At 47.1% G+C, this 16,052-nt stretch overlaps 1 protein-coding gene across 1 annotated transcript in view; it reads left to right on the forward strand.

Moving 5' to 3' along the window:
- LOC124013407 (retinoic acid receptor alpha-A-like) overlaps positions 1-16,052 on the forward strand; it is a 150,105-nt gene that overhangs the window by 19,413 nt on the left and 114,640 nt on the right. The window contains exon 2 of the mRNA XM_046327750.1: positions 1,211-1,359. Coding sequence (XP_046183706.1) covers positions 1,211-1,359 — 149 coding nt within the window. The remainder of the gene's footprint in view (positions 1-1,210; positions 1,360-16,052) is intronic.

Below are 16,052 nucleotides of genomic sequence, written 5' to 3' on the forward strand. Positions count from 1 at the left end.
TTCACCAGAGGGGAAGCAAAGGTCACTGTGAATCATGCAGTAGCACTAATATTCACCATCATGGCAGTTCTACTCACACTGTCCTTTAATACCACAAAGAGATTGGCAATATACTGTAACAGTTAAACAAACACACAGAAACACACACACACAATGAGTCAATTTGACCCATTTTTGACCAATCTACTGTAATGTGTCAAATTGACCCAGGACACATTTTTGAACATAATACAAGGGTAAGTTGAACCTCAGGGGAATTCTGCATGGGGTCAAGGGTCAGGAACAGATCACAGGGTTTCTCTCTAATAGATGTATAATTGAGCTTGAGCTGATGAAGTATGGAATAATGTCATCTAATCAACCAACCACCGGTACTCTGATCTGCTCTGCTCTATGTAGATAGATCTATAGATGGGCAGGCCCTGGACAAGCCACATATATTCCTGAGTAGGGATGCAGAATTCTGGGAATTTTCAATACGTTTTCTGATTTTGTCTAAATCCCAGTTGGAGGATTCCCAGAAACGGGGAGGAATAAGCAGGAAATCTAAATTCCTCCACCCAGGATTTCTGGAAAACCAGGGAATTTATTGAATGTTTTGCAACCCTACTCCAGAGCTATATGGGAGCAAGGCGCTGTATAAATTGGTTGCTGGTAGGCTATAACATGATGTCATCACAGCTTATTTCCACTCTAATATAAAAAAAAATGTATCAACTTTTTAACCTTTGTATTTAAACTCAGTCAAGCCACAGGTGGACTTTTCAAAACCTATTAGAAAGAAACCCACTGGCAAGAAACCCACTCACTCTGAATGACCGCTGTATCAGTCAGGCCAAATATGTAGTTCTGAGAACTCATTGCAGGGTTCTGGAGGTTCTATATCAACTCATTAAATATCACAATGTTATGTTTCCGTTCCAATACCATCAAAATAGAAATAAAGTGGCCACTCAGACCCACTGTTGGGTGAGTATGTGGACATAGTAATTGTATGCCAAAGATTTGCAACTGTCTGCCCTGATTTCAGTTAATTCAGTACCTTTAGTTCGCTCACTCAGGAAATTAGTTTTGAATGCCCTGTCATTACCACGTATCCTGTCCCATAATAAAACCTGAATCATCTTCTTCATTACGCAATTTTTCTTCCAATTGGGAATAAAGAACTACTACATCTTCTTCATCATCTTCTTCTGTTGTGTCTCTGTAGCCATCGAGACCCAGAGCACCAGTTCTGAGGAGCTGGTCCCAAGTCCCCCGTCCCCCCTGCCCCCGCCCCGCGTCTACAAGCCCTGCTTCGTGTGCCAGGACAAGTCCTCGGGGTACCACTATGGTGTCAGCGCCTGCGAGGGCTGCAAGGTAAGACATACACACCAAAACCAGCAACATTCACACCAAAACCAGCAACATTCACACCAAACACCAAAACCAGCAACATTCACACCAAAACCAGCAACATTCACACCAAAACCAGCAATATTCACACCAAAACCATCAACATACACACCAAAACCATCAACGTACACACCAAAACTAGCAACATTCATACCAAAACCAGCAACATTCACACAAAACCATCTACATACACACCAAAACCATCAACACATACACCAAAGCCATCAACATACACACTAAAACCATCAACGTACACACCAAAACCAGCGACATTCACACCAAAACCAGCAACGAACACACCCAAACTATCAACATACACACCAAAACTATAAAAATTCACACCAAAACCAGCAACATTCACACCAAAATCAGCAACATTCACACCAAAATCAGCAACATTCATACCAAAACCAGCAACATTCACACAAAACCAACAACATACACACCAAAACCATCAACATTCACACCAAAACCAGCAGACCTCTCGAGCCAGATGTTTTCCTTACAACTTGACCTAACCAGAAATGAAGGTCACTTCGTGAGGAAAAACCTCTGATTGATGTTGTCCACAGTCTATCAATGCAGCTGTACCTGACTGTGCATACTGGATGTACCAGTGTACTGTACGTACAGAACATACAACCCGTTGGTTCAAACTCCAGTCCAGTGTGGTTTTGGAGGCTGCAGGAGAGAGATAATGAAGATGCATTTACTTCATTATCTCTCTCCTGTTGCAATTGGAATGCTGGAATCTCAGGAATCCTTTGGAGTTTAGACCTGGGGGAAGGAGGGGGTGAATAAGACACTATAAGCCCCAGTGTGACCCCGTACCTACAGCCCTGTGACCTGCGAATACCACCTAGAGTCAGACATACTGCAAGTATATACAGTACCATGAAGGTATAGTTAAGCAATAAGGTAGAGGGGGTGTGGTATATGGCCAATATACCACTGCTAAGGGCAGTTCGCATGCACGATGCGACACGGAGTGCCTGGACACAGCCCTTAGCCGTGCTATATTGGCAATATATCACAAACCCACGAGGAGCCTTATTGCTATTGTTGCTTATTGCTGATGTACGGTCTGATATACCATGGCTTTCAGCCAATCAGAATGCAGGGCTCAAACCACCCAGTTTATAACAGACCATATACCACGGGGATGACAAAACATGTATTTTTACTGCTCTAATTACTTTGATAACCAGTTTATAACAGCAATAAGGCACCTCAGGGGTTTGTGGTATATGGCCAATATACCACAGCTAAGGGCTGTATCCAGGCACTACAATTTGCGTTGTGCGTAAGAACAGCCCTTAGCCATGGTATATTGACCATATACCACACATCCTCGGGTCTTATTGCTTAATTAGAACCTAGCTACAGAAATATGGGGAAGTCAATAGAAAACACTAACAAATGCATACGATCACACACACTTCAATAGAAAACACACTCACACACGTGTGCCTGCACGCACACACACCAAACATAACTATTTAATTAGGCCAAACACATTCCTTCTACTACTGCATATGGTATTCCTTCCTTTCTGTCTCTCTTTCTCCGCTGAGTGGCTGGTAGCAGGGTGTAAAAATAGCAGGATTCATGCTGGAATAGCTTTGATTTCTGTGACATCTTTCCTCGGAAGGGATTAGACCAAGGATTATGCTTTTTCTGTGTTGTATTCCTCTCCATGGCGAGGGCATTGTTGTCATGGGGTGTGAGGGCCGAGCCCCTCCATTGGACAGAGTCAATTGAGCGTGCTCGTTCTCTCAAATCAAATCCAATCCAATCAAATGTTTTTGGTCACATACACATGTTTAGCAGATGTTATTGTGAGTGTAGCAAAATGCTATGTTTCTAGCTCCAACAGTGCAGTAATATCTAACAATTTCACAAGAATACACACGATACACACAAATCTAAAGTAAATTAATGGAATTAAGAATATATAAATATTTGGATGAGCAATGTCGAAGCTGCATAGACTAAGATACAGCAGAGTAGAATAGAATACAGTATATATACATATGAGATGAGTAATGCAAAATATGTCAAAATTATGGTCCAAAACAAAGGATCCAATTCGGGAAAGTTGTATTCCTGGTCGTGATGCTGGTGAGTTACCGCCTCGCTCTGATATAATCAAATGTCATTTCCGGCTGTATGTAATGTGAGCGTACCAAGTAATTAGGCGTCACTCTAAAGCGGGAAGGAGGAATAAACGAGTCAGGAGTAGGTTTTTCTGATTGAACACGGTTCTCTATTGAGGGTATTTTGTCAACAAAAACATTAACATAATCAATGAAAAATCTTCCAAGGAAAAAACACACATCTTCTTCTCCAGATGAAACAAGAACACAATAGGATAATCTTTAAACTACAACAAACATAAATCACGGGTTTGTCACCGTCTTCGTGGTTCTTTCAGCACAGCTTCTCTCTCTCGGTGGCCATCTTCCAGAGATAGTTTCCCCCCTCTCTGCTGGTTCCATTCTCTCTTTTATAGGGGAAGGAGAGTATTTCATTAGTACCATCAGCTGTGCTTAATTGACTCTGGTTACCTTGTCTCCCATGCTTTGTTGGGCTACTATCCATGAGCCCAGCCTGCCCTCTAGTGGTCCTTCCACATACCTTCCCCCCCAGGACCGAACCGGAGGGTCGGGCGCCAGACGCACCGTCTTGGTCCCGTCGGGACAGCGCGTCTGCATTCCCGTTCCTCGATCCGGCCCTGTGGATGACATGGAAAGAGAACGGTTGTAAAGACAAAAACATTTACATTTACATTTAAGTCATTTAGCAGACGCTCTTATCCAGAGCGACTTACAAATTGGTGCATTCACCTTATGACATCCAGTGGAACAGTCACTTTACAATAGTGCATCTAAATCTTAAAGGGGGGAATACTTATCCTATCCTAGGTATTCCTTAAAGAGGTGGGGTTTCAGGTGTCTCCGGAATGTGGTGATTGACTCCGCTGTCCTGGCGTCGTGAGGGAGTTTGTTCCACCATTGGGGGGCCAGAGCAGCGAACAGTTTTGACTGGGCTGAGCGGGAGCTGTACTTCCTCAGTGGTAGGGAGGCGAGCAGGCCAGAGGTGGATGAACGCAGTGCCCTTGTTTGGGTGTAGGGCCTGATCAGAGCCTGGAGGTACTGAGGTGCCGTTCCCCTCACAGCTCCGTAGGCAAGCACCATGGTCTTGTAGCGGATGCGAGCTTCAACTGGAAGCCAGTGGAGAGAACGGAGGAGCGGGGTGACGTGAGAGAACTTGGGAAGGTTGAACACCAGACGGGCTGCGGTGTTCTGGATGAGTTGAAGGGGTTTAATGGCACAGGCAGGGAGCCCAGCCAACAGCGAGTTGCAGTAATCCAGACGGGAGATGACAAGTGCCTGGATTAGGACCTGTGCCGCTTCCTGTGTGAGGCAGGGTCCATAGTCTGCGGATGTTGTAGAGCATGAACCTACAGGAACGGGCCACCGCCTTGGCTATTCTGTTGTTATTGTTTCTCTTACCAGCCATCCACGTGAGGGGCGCATGGTCAGTAACTAATGCAAACCTCCGACCCAGTAGGTAGTACCGGAGATAATCGAGGGCCCACTTGATGGCTAAGGCCTCTTTCTCTACGGTCGCATACCTCTGTTCCCGATCGCTGAGTTTCCTACTAATGAAGAGGCTTCTCTGCTTCACCTTCACCCTGAGCTAGTATGGCCCCGAGCCCTGTATCCGAGGCGTCGACCTGCACAATGAACTCTTGTGAGAAGTCCGGAGCCTGTAGAACGGGATCAGAACACAGGCCATCTTTTAACAATTGAAAAGCCTCTTCCGCCTCGTCTTTCCACTCTACCTGGTTTGGCAGGTTTTTCCTGATGAGGTTTGTGAGGGGGTTGGCAATGGTTGCATATCCTGGGATAAAACGGCGATAATATCCTGTTATCCCTAAGAAGGCCCGAACGTCTCGCTTGGTCCGGGGTCGAGGCCAGTCACGAATTGCCCTGGTCTTCTCTGCCTGCGGGCGTATTTTCCCATTCCCCACGGTATACCCCAGGTATTCCGCTTCGGACAGGCCCAGGCAGCATTTACTTGGATTGGCTGTCAACCCTGTGGCTTCCAAACTCACGAGCACCGCCCGTAAGCGCAGGAGGTGACTATCCCAGTCCTCGCTGTGGATGACCACATCGTCTATGTACGCCGCTGCATACTCTTGATGGGGCCGTAGAATGGCATCCATGAGGCGTTGGAAGGTTGCAGCGGCTCCGTGCAGTCCGAAGGGCATCCTCACATACTGGAAAAGCCCCTCTGGGGTGGCGAAGGCAGTCTTTGGGCGATCCTCCGGAGCCACCGGCACTTGCCAATATCCCTTCGTCAAATCCAGGGTAGTGATGAACTTGGCCTTTCCTAAGCGCTCCAAGAGTTCATCCACGCGGGGCATGGGGTACGCATCGAATGTAGAGATGGCATTCACGCCCCTAAAGTCGTTGCAGAGTCTCATACTACCATCGGCTTTGGGGACCAGGACTATGGGACTGGACCACTCGCTTGTCGAGGGCTCGATCACGCCCATCCTCAACATCTCCCTCACCTCTTTCTTAGCGATGACTCGGCGAGCCTCAGGAATCCTGTAAGGGCGGATATGCACTTTCTTGCCGGGTTCAGTGTGGATATGGTGGAACAGGACATCTGTTTGTCCTGGGAATGGAGAGAATATTCGACCAAAGTTCATAATCAGCTTGTCTAGCTGTCTTGACTGCTCCGGTAGGAGAGTTTGGCCACGGCGCACCTGTGGTAGAGCCTCTTTTTTTTCTTTGCCCTGCAGGGCCATCAAAGCCACCTCCTCCTCTCGTCCATGGTACGTCTTCAGCAGGTTTATGTGATAGAGTTAGACCTTCTTCCTCCTGTCAGGTTGCTTGATGAGGTAATTGACCGGTGAGACCCTTTTCATTACCTCGTAGGGCCCCCTCCACTGCGCCAGCAAGCGATGTTCGGCCGTGGGCACAAGCACCATCACTTTCTCTCCCACGGTGAACTCACGGGGGGGTCGCAGATTTATCATAGGCCCGGCCTTGGGTCCTTTGGGCCTTCTCCATATGCTCCTTGACTATGGGCCACACTTCTGACAGGCGGTCTCTCATCAGGGTAACGTGTTCTATTGTGGATCGAAAGGGGCATGGTTGGGTCTCCCAGGTCTCCTTGGCTAAGTCGAGGATTCCTCAACAGGGTCTGCCATAGAGCAATTCAAACGGAGAGAATCCAGTGGATGCCTGAGGTACTTCTCGCAGGGCAAACATTAAGTGTGGGAGAAGCATGTCCCAGTTTTTCCCGTCTCGGGACACCACTCTTCTCAACATGCTTTTAATTGTTTTGTTCAAGCGTTCACACAACCCATCTGTTTGAGGGTGGAATATGCTTGTACGTATCTGTTGAACCTGATATAACCGACACAAGTCCTTCATCAACCGGGACATGAACGGGGTTCCTTGATCGGTTAAGATCGTCTTGGGAAGGCCCACACGAGAGAACATCAGGAATAACTCCTTGGCAATTCCCTTTGACGACATGTTACGCAGGGGTATGGCCTCCGGGAACTTGGTAGCATAATCTATAACCACTAGGATGTACTCGTGTCCTCTGGCGGATTTTGGGAGGGGTCCTACGAGGTCCATAGCTATGCGTTCAAAGGGAGTCTCTATGATGGGGAGAGGAATCAAAGGGTTACGTAGGTGTGGCCGTGGGGCTGTACGTTGACATTGATCACACGTCTTACAGTACCTGGCCACATCTCGGGTGACACGGGGCCAATAGAATCTCTGCATGATTCTGTCAATAGTCTTGTCTCGTGCCAGGTGTCCTCCTAGGATGTGGGAATGGGCTATGTCGTCGGCTGACAACGGGTTGGCTTGCCCCACAACCCTTTTTAAGTCACTGGGTAATTCTCTCAATATCTTGTCCACTACGAGAGTCTCTATCACATGTCCTACTCCTTTTCCAGGTTCTAGCCACTGTTTCGTCAGTCGTATTAAGGCGAAGATCTGGGCACGGACGGGTTGATCAGCTGTATAGGTCCATTGATGGAACTTTTCTCTCTTTTATAGGGGAAGGAGAGTATTTCATTAGTACCATCAGCTGTGCTTAATTGACTCTGGTTACCTTGTCTCCCATGCTTTGTTGGGCTACTATCCATGAGCCCAGCCTGCCCTCTAGTGGTCCTTCCACGGTAATAACACAAAAACATTTCTGGCCCCGTAATGTAAGAAATAACATGTAAAAAAAATACTGCAAAGTTGCTTAGGAGCTAGAAGCAGAGCTGCCATATCTATCGGTGCCATGTCCATGTCAATGTGTCTACTCTGGTTTAATAAAGGATACAAAATATACATGCCTGTTGATGTCATGCAGGTGAAAGAGGACCCAAAAGCGACTTGGCGAAAACAGAGTCTTTAATCCAGTAAAGTAAATACAAACAAAAAACACAACTTTCACTCGAAATGACGAGGACAAACTGGAGACTCGATCTTGAACAGCAGGTGAACAGCAGGTTGCCTCGGGAAGGCACTTGAACCAGACAGACTCAGACACCTGCTCACCACGCAGCATCTGAGGAAAACACGACACGACAGGGCGATACACAAACACAGCACGGTGAATTCTAGACAAGGAACCGACAGGACAGGAACGGAACACAAAGGAAGAAATAGGGACTCTAATCAGGGGAAAGGATCGGGAACAGGTGTGGGAAGACTAAATGATTGATTAGGGGAATAGGAACAGCTGGGAGCAGGAACGGAACGATAGAGAGAAGAGAGAGCGAGAGAGTGAGAGAGGGAGGGGGAGAGAGAGGGATAGAAAGAGGGAAAGAACCTAATAAGACCAGCAGAGGGAAACGAATAGAATGGGAAGCACAGGGACAAGACAAGATAATAAATGACAAAACATGACAGTACCCCCCACTCACCGAGCGCCTCCTGGCGCACTCGAGGAGGAATCCTGGCGGCAACGGAGGAAATCATCAATGAGTGAACGGTCCAGCACGTCCCGAGACGGAACCCAACTCCTCTCCTCAGGACCGTAACCCTCCCAATCCACTAAGTATTGGGGACCCCGTCCCCGAGAACGCATGTCCATGATCTTATGTACCTTGTAAATAGGTGCGCTCTCGACAAGGACGGGAGGGGGAGGGAAGACGAACGGGGTGCGAAGAAAGGGCTTAACACGGGAGACATGGAAGACAGGATGGACGCGACACAGGATTGACGACCTGGGAGACACGGAACGGACCAATGAACCGCGGAGTTACGAGAAGCTGTCGTAAGAGGAAGGTTGCGAGTGGAAAGCCACACTCTCTGGCCGCAACAATACCTTGGACTCTTAATCCTGCGTTTATTGGCGGCTCTCACAGTCTGTGCCCTGTAACGGCAAAGTGCAGACCTCACCCTCCTCCAGGTGCGCTCACAACGTTGGACAAACGCTTGAGCGGAGGGAACGCTGGACTCGGCAAGCTGGGATGAGAACAGAGGAGGCTGGTAACCCAGACTACTCTGAAACGGAGATAACCCGGTAGCAGACGAAGGCTTTTAATTGTGAGCGTATTCTGCCCAGGGGAGCTGTTCTGCCCAAGACGCAGGGTTTCTGAAAGAAAGGCTGCGTAGTATGCGACCAATCGTCTGATTGGCCCTCTCTGCTTGACCGTTAGACTGGGGATGAAACCCGGAAGAGAGACTGACGGACGCACCAATCAAACGACAGAACTCCCTCCAAAACTGTGACGTGAATTGCGGGCCTCTGTCTGAAACGGCGTCTAACGGGAGGCCATGAATTCTGAATACATTCTCGATAATGATTTGTGCCGTCTCCTTAGCGGAAGGAAGTTTAGCGAGGGGAATGAAATGTGCCGCCTTAGAGAACCTATCGACAACCGTAAGAATCACAGTCTTCCCCGCAGACAAAGGCAGACCGGTAATGAAGTCTAGGGCGATGTGAGACCATGGTCGAGAAGGAATGGGGAGCGGTCTGAGACGACCGGCAGGAGGAGAGTTACCCGACTTAGTCTGCGCGCAGTCCGAACAAGCAGCCACGAAACGGCGCGTGTCACGCTCCTGAGTCGGCCACCAAAAGCGCTGGCGAATGACGCAAGAGTGCCTCGAACACCGGGATGACCAGCTAACTTGGCAGAGTGAGCCCACTGAAGAACAGCCAGACGAGTGGAAACAGGAACGAAAAGGAGGTTACTAGGACAAGCGCGCGGCGACGCAGTGTGCGTGAGTGCTTGCTTAACCTGTCTTTCAATTCCCCAGACTGTTAACCCGACAACACGCCCATAAGGAAGAATCCCCTCGGGATCAGTAGAAGCCACAGAAGAACTAAACAGACGGGATAAGGCATCAGGCTTGGTGTTCTTGCTACCCGGACGGTAAGAAATCACAAACTCGAAACGAGCGAAAAACAACGCCCAACGAGCTTGACGGGCATTAAGTCGTTTGGCAGAACGGATGTACTCAAGGTTCTTATGGTCTGTCCAAACGACAAAAGGAACGGTCCCCCTCCAACCACTGTCGCCATTCGCCTAGGGCTAAGCGGATGGCGAGCAGTTCACGGTTACCCACATCATAGTTGCGCTCAGATGGCGACAGGCGATGAGAAAAATAAGCGCAAGGATGAACCTTATCGTCAGACTGGAAGCGCTGGGATAGAATGGCTCCCACGCCTACCTCTGAAGCGTCAACCTCGACAATGAATTGTCTAGTGACGTCAGGAGTAACGAGGATAGGAGCGGACGTAAAACGTTCTTTTAGAAGATCAAAAGCTCCTGGGCGGAACCGGACCACTTAAAACACGTCTTGACAGAAGTAAGAGCTGTGAGAGGGGCAGCAACTTGACCGAAATTACGAATGAAACGCCGATAGAAATTAGCGAAACCTAAAAAGCGCTGCAACTCGACACGTGACCTTGAACGGGCCAATCACTGACAGCTTGGACCTTAGCGGAATCCATCTGAATGCCTTCAGCGGAAATAACGGAACCGAGAAAAGTAACGGAGGAGACATGAAAAGAGCACTTCTCAGACTTTACGTAGAGACAATTCTCTAAAAGGCGCTGTAGAACACGTCGAACGTGCTGAACATGAATCTCGAGTGACGGAGAAAAATCAGGATATCGTCAAGATAGACAAAAACAAAGATGTTCAGCATGTCTCTCAGAACATCATTAACTAATGCCTGAAAAACAGCTGGCGCATTGGCGAGACCAAACGGCAGAACCCGGTACTCAAAATGCCCTAACGGACGTTTTCCACTCGTCCCCCTCTCTGATGCGCACGAGATGGTAAGCGTTACGAAGGTCCAACTTAGTAAAGCACCTGGCTCCCTGCAGAATCTCGAAGGCTGATGACATAAGGGGAAGCGGATAACGATTTAACCGTTATGTCATTCAGCTCTCGATAATCCACGCAGGGGCGCAGAGTACCGTCCTTCTTCTTAACAAAAAGAACCCCGCCCCGGCCGGAGAGGAAGAAGGCACTATGGTACCGGCGTCAAGAGACACAGACAAATAATCCTCGAGAGCCTTACGTTCGGGAGCCGACAGAGAGTATAGTCTACCCCGAGGAGGAGTGGTCCCCGGAAGGAGATCAATACTACAATCATACGACCGGTGAGGAGGAAGGGAGTTGGCTCGGGACCGACTGAAGACCGTGCGCAGATCATGATATTCCTCCGGCACTCCTGTCAAATCGCCAGGTTCCTCCTGAGAAGTAGGGACAGAAGAAACGGGAGGGATGGCAGACATTAAACACTTCACATGACAAGAAACGTTCCAGGATAGGATAGAATTACTAGACCAATTAATAGAAGGATTATGACATACTAGCCAGGGATGACCCAAAACAACAGGTGTAAACGGTGAACGAAAAATCAAAAAGAAATAGTCTCACTGTGGTTACCAGATACTGTGAGGGTTAAAGGTAGTGTCTCAAATCTGATACTGGGAAGATGACTACCATCTAAGGCGAACATGGGCGTAGGCTTCTCTAACTCTCTGAAAGGAATGTCATGTTTCCGAACCCATGCTTCGTCCATGAAACAACCTCAGCCCCAGAGTCTATCAAGGCACTACATGTAGCACCGAACCGGTCCAGCGTAGATGGACCGACAAAGTAGTACAGGATCTTGATGGAGAGACTTGAGTAGTTGCGCTCACCTGTAGCCCTCCGCTTACAGATGAGCTCTGGCTTTTACTGGACATGAATTAACAAAATGTCCAGCAACTCCGCAATAGAGGCACAGGCGGTTGGTGATCCTCCGTTCCCTCTCCTTAGTCGAGATGCGAATCCCTCCCAGCTGCATGGGCTCAGACTCTGAGCCAGAGGAGGGAGATGGTTGCGATGCGGAGCAGGGAAACACCGTTGATGCGAGCTCTCTTCCACGAGCCCGGTGACGAAGATCTACCCGTCGTTCTATGCGGATGGCGAGAGCAATCAAAGAGTCCACATCTGAAGGAACCTCCCGGGAGAGAATCTCATCCTTAACCACTGCGTGGAGTCCTAGCGCCGGCTCGTTCCACTCACTGTGCGAAACTCAATAGAATAATCCGTTATGGACCGTTCACCTTGGCATAAGGAAGCCAGGGCCCTAGAAGCCTCCCTACCAAAAACTGAACGGTCAAAAACCCGAATCATCTCCTCTTTAAAGTTCTGGAACTTGTTAGAGCAATCAGCCCTTGCCTCCCAGATAGCTGTGCCCCATTCTCGAGCCCGGCCAGTAAGGAGTGAAATGACGTAAGCAACCGAGCTCTCTCTCTAGAGTATGTGTTGGGTTGGAGAGAGAACACAATCTCACACTGCGTGAGAAAGGAGCGGCACTCAGTGGGCTGCCCGGAGTAGCAAGGTGGGTTATTAACCCTAGGTTCTGGAGGCTCGGCAGGCCAGGAAGTAACAGGTGGCACGAGACGTAGACTCTGGAACTGTCCAGAGAGGTCGGAAACCTGAGCGGCCAGGTTCTCCACGGCATGGCGAGCAGCAGACAATTCCTGCTCGTGTCTGCCGAGCATGGCTCCTTGGATCTTGACGGCAGTGTAACGAGCGTCTGAAGTCGCTGGGTCCATTCCTTGGTCGGTTCCTTCTGTCATGCAGGTGAAAGAGGACCCAAAAGCGACTTGGCGAAAACAGAGTCTTTAATCCAGTAAAGTAAATACAAACAAAAAACACAACTTTCACTCGAAATGACGAGGACAAACTGGAGACTCGATCTTGAACAGCAGGTGAACAGCAGGTTGCCTCGGGAAGGCACTTGAACCAGACAGACTCAGACACCTGCTCACCACGCAGCATCTGAGGAAAACACGACACGACAGGGCGATACACAAACACAGCACGGTGAATTCTAGACAAGGAACCGACAGGACAGGAACGGAACACAAAGGAAGAAATAGGGACTCTAATCAGGGGAAAGGATCGGGAACAGGTGTGGGAAGACTAAATGATTGATTAGGGGAATAGGAACAGCTGGGAGCAGGAACGGAACGATAGAGAGAAGAGAGAGCGAGAGAGTGAGAGAGGGAGGGGGAGAGAGAGGGATAGAAAGAGGGAAAGAACCTAATAAGACCAGCAGAGGGAAACGAATAGAATGGGAAGCACAGGGACAAGACAAGATAATAAATGACAAAACATGACAGTTGAATTCCCCTTGAAAATAAATGCCCTTAGATACACCCTTTTGTCACACTGCGCATCGGTCATTAGTCGACTACCCTGAATTAGAGGTCGACCGATTAATCGGAATGGCCGATAATTTTATTTAATCTTTATTTAACTAGGCAAGTCAGTTAAGAACACATTCTTATTTTGAATGATGGCCTAGGTTAACTGCCTTGTTCAGGGGCAGAATGACAGATTTTTACCTTGTCAGCTCAGTGATTCAATCTTGCAACCTTACGGTTAACTAGTCCAACGCTCTAACCACCTGCCTCACGAGGAGCCCGCCTGTTCCACAAATGCAGTAAGAAGCCAAGGTAAGTTGCTTGCTAGCATTAAACTTAATCAATCATTGTCACTAGTTATAACTACACATGGTTGATGATATTACTAGTTTATCTAGCGTGTCCTGCATTGCATATAATCGATGCAGTGCGCATTCGCGAAAAAGGACTGTCGTTGCTCCAACGTGTACCTAACCGTAAACACCAATGCTTTTCTTAAAATCAATACACAGAAGTATATATTTTTAAATCTGCATATTTAGCTAAAATAAATCCAGGTTAGCAGGCAATATTAACCAGGTGAAATGGTGCCACTTCTCTTGAGTTCATTGCACGCAGAGTCAGGGTATATGCAACAGTTTTACATAATTATGACATAACATTGAAGCTTGTGCAATGTAACAGGATTATTTAGACTGATGGATGCCACCCGTTAGATAAAATACGGAATGGTTCCGTATTTCACTAAAATAATAAACGTCTTGTTTTCGAGATGATAGTTTCCGGATTCGACCATATTACTGACCTAAGGCTCGCATTTCTGTGTGTTATTATGTTCAAATTAAGTCTATGATTTGATAGAGCAGTCTGACTGAGCAATGGTAGGCACCAGAAGGCTCGTAATCACTCATTCAAACAGCACTTTCATGCGTTTTGCCAGCAGCTATACTGACTGAGCGATGGTAGGCACCAGCAGGCTCGTAAGCATTCATTCAAACAGCTCTTTCGTGCGTTTTGCCAGCAGCTCTGCTGTTTCAAGCCTATCAACTCCCGAGATTAGGCTGGTGTAACGATGTGACGTGAAATGGCTAGCTAGTTAGCCGGGTGCACGCTAATAGCGTTTCAAACGTCACTCGCTCTGAGACTTGGAGTAGTTGTTCCCCTTGCTCTGCATGGGTAACGCTGCTTCGAGGGTGGCTGTTGTTGTTGTGTTCCTGGTTCGAGCTCAGGGAGGAGCGATACTAAAGTTCCTATAAGAACATCCAATAGTCCTATTATTCCTATAATAACTACAACCTAAAACTTCTTACCTGGGAATATTGAAGACTCATGTTAAAAGGAACCACCAGCTTTCATATGTTCTCATGTTCTGAGCAAGGAAAAGAAACGTTAGCTTTCTTACATGGCACATATTGCACTTTTACTTTCTTCTCCAACACATTGTTTTTGCATTATTTATGTGTGGCTAAATTGATTTCATTGATGTATTATATTAAGTTAAAATAAGTGTTCTTTCAGCATGGTTGTAATTGTCATTATTACAAATAAATACAAAAAAAATTGTCCGATTAATCGATATCGGCTTTTTTTGTCCTCCAATAATCGGTATCGGCGTTGAAATATCATACCCTGAATACATATACATGTAATGAGAGAGATGAGAGAGAAACACCAGCAGATGAGGAAGAGAGACACAAGAAGCGAAAACAAAGACTACGACAGATCCGGGTCTTTTAGAATGTTTTCAAGGCAGAACAACCTCAACTCATTTACATCATCTGACACCAGCAACGATCGCCTTTGTTTGATATCTGGAAGAAAGCTGATTTGAATTGGTAAATCAGTGAGCAGACATATGGGCTTCCATAAGTACATGCATATGCAGTAGTAGTGGTGCGCTAGGGGGGTTACTTGTTATGGGTATTCGGTGAAAGTCAAGACGTCTCAAACCAAAGGCAGCCTCCTCTACTGTTCAGAAGTGACAGTTGTGTCCTACACCTTTGTGACATCACCCCTCTGGGGGTTCTGAAACTGTTCCCACAGAGAGCGATGAGGACCAACTCAACACAGCACACAGCATTGAACCAGACCTGGGTCAAATACCTTTGAGTACTTGAAACACTGAAACTTGAAACAAAAACAAAAAAACACATTTTCTTAGAGTTTGCACTTTGGGGAACTATTCTGATGGTTCCATAGTGGGGAAACCAGATAAAGAGTAACTTTAAGTATTTGAAAGTGTACCAGTCAATAGTTTGGGCACACCTACTCATTACAGGTTTTTTCTTTATTTTGACTATTTTCTACATTGTAGAATAACAGTGAAGACATCAAAACTATGAAATAACACTTATTGAATCATGTAGTAACCAAAAAGGTGTTAAACAAATAAAAATATATTTTAGATTTTAGATTCTTCAAAGTAGCTTGATTACAGCTTTGCACACTCTTGGCATACTCTCAACTAGCTTCACCTGGAATGCTTTTCTTGAAGGAGTTCCCACATATGCTGAGCACTTGTTGGCAGCTTTTCTTTCACTCAGCTGTCCAACTCATCCAAAAACATCTCAATTGATTTGAGGTTGTGTGTTTGTAGAGGTCAAGTCAATCTGATGCAGCACTCCGTCACTCTCCTTCTAGGTCAAATAGCCCTTACACAGCACTCACACAGAGGTATGTTGGGTCATTGTACTGTTGAAAAATGATTTTCCACTAAGCACAAACCAGATGGGATGGCATATCTCTGCAGAATGCAGACAGTGTCACTAGAAAAGCACAATCACACCTCCTCCACCATGCTTCACGGTGGGAACCACACATACAGAGATCATCCAGCTACTTTTAAGAATCTAAAATGCGTCTCACAAAGACACAGCGGTTGGAACCAAAAATCTCAAATTTGGACTCATCAGACCAAAGGACAGGTTTCTACCATTCTAATGTCCATAACCCAAGCAACTCTCTTCTTA

This window comes from Oncorhynchus gorbuscha, linkage group LG24, assembly GCF_021184085.1.
Source record: "Oncorhynchus gorbuscha isolate QuinsamMale2020 ecotype Even-year linkage group LG24, OgorEven_v1.0, whole genome shotgun sequence".
NCBI lineage: Eukaryota > Metazoa > Chordata > Actinopteri > Salmoniformes > Salmonidae > Oncorhynchus > Oncorhynchus gorbuscha.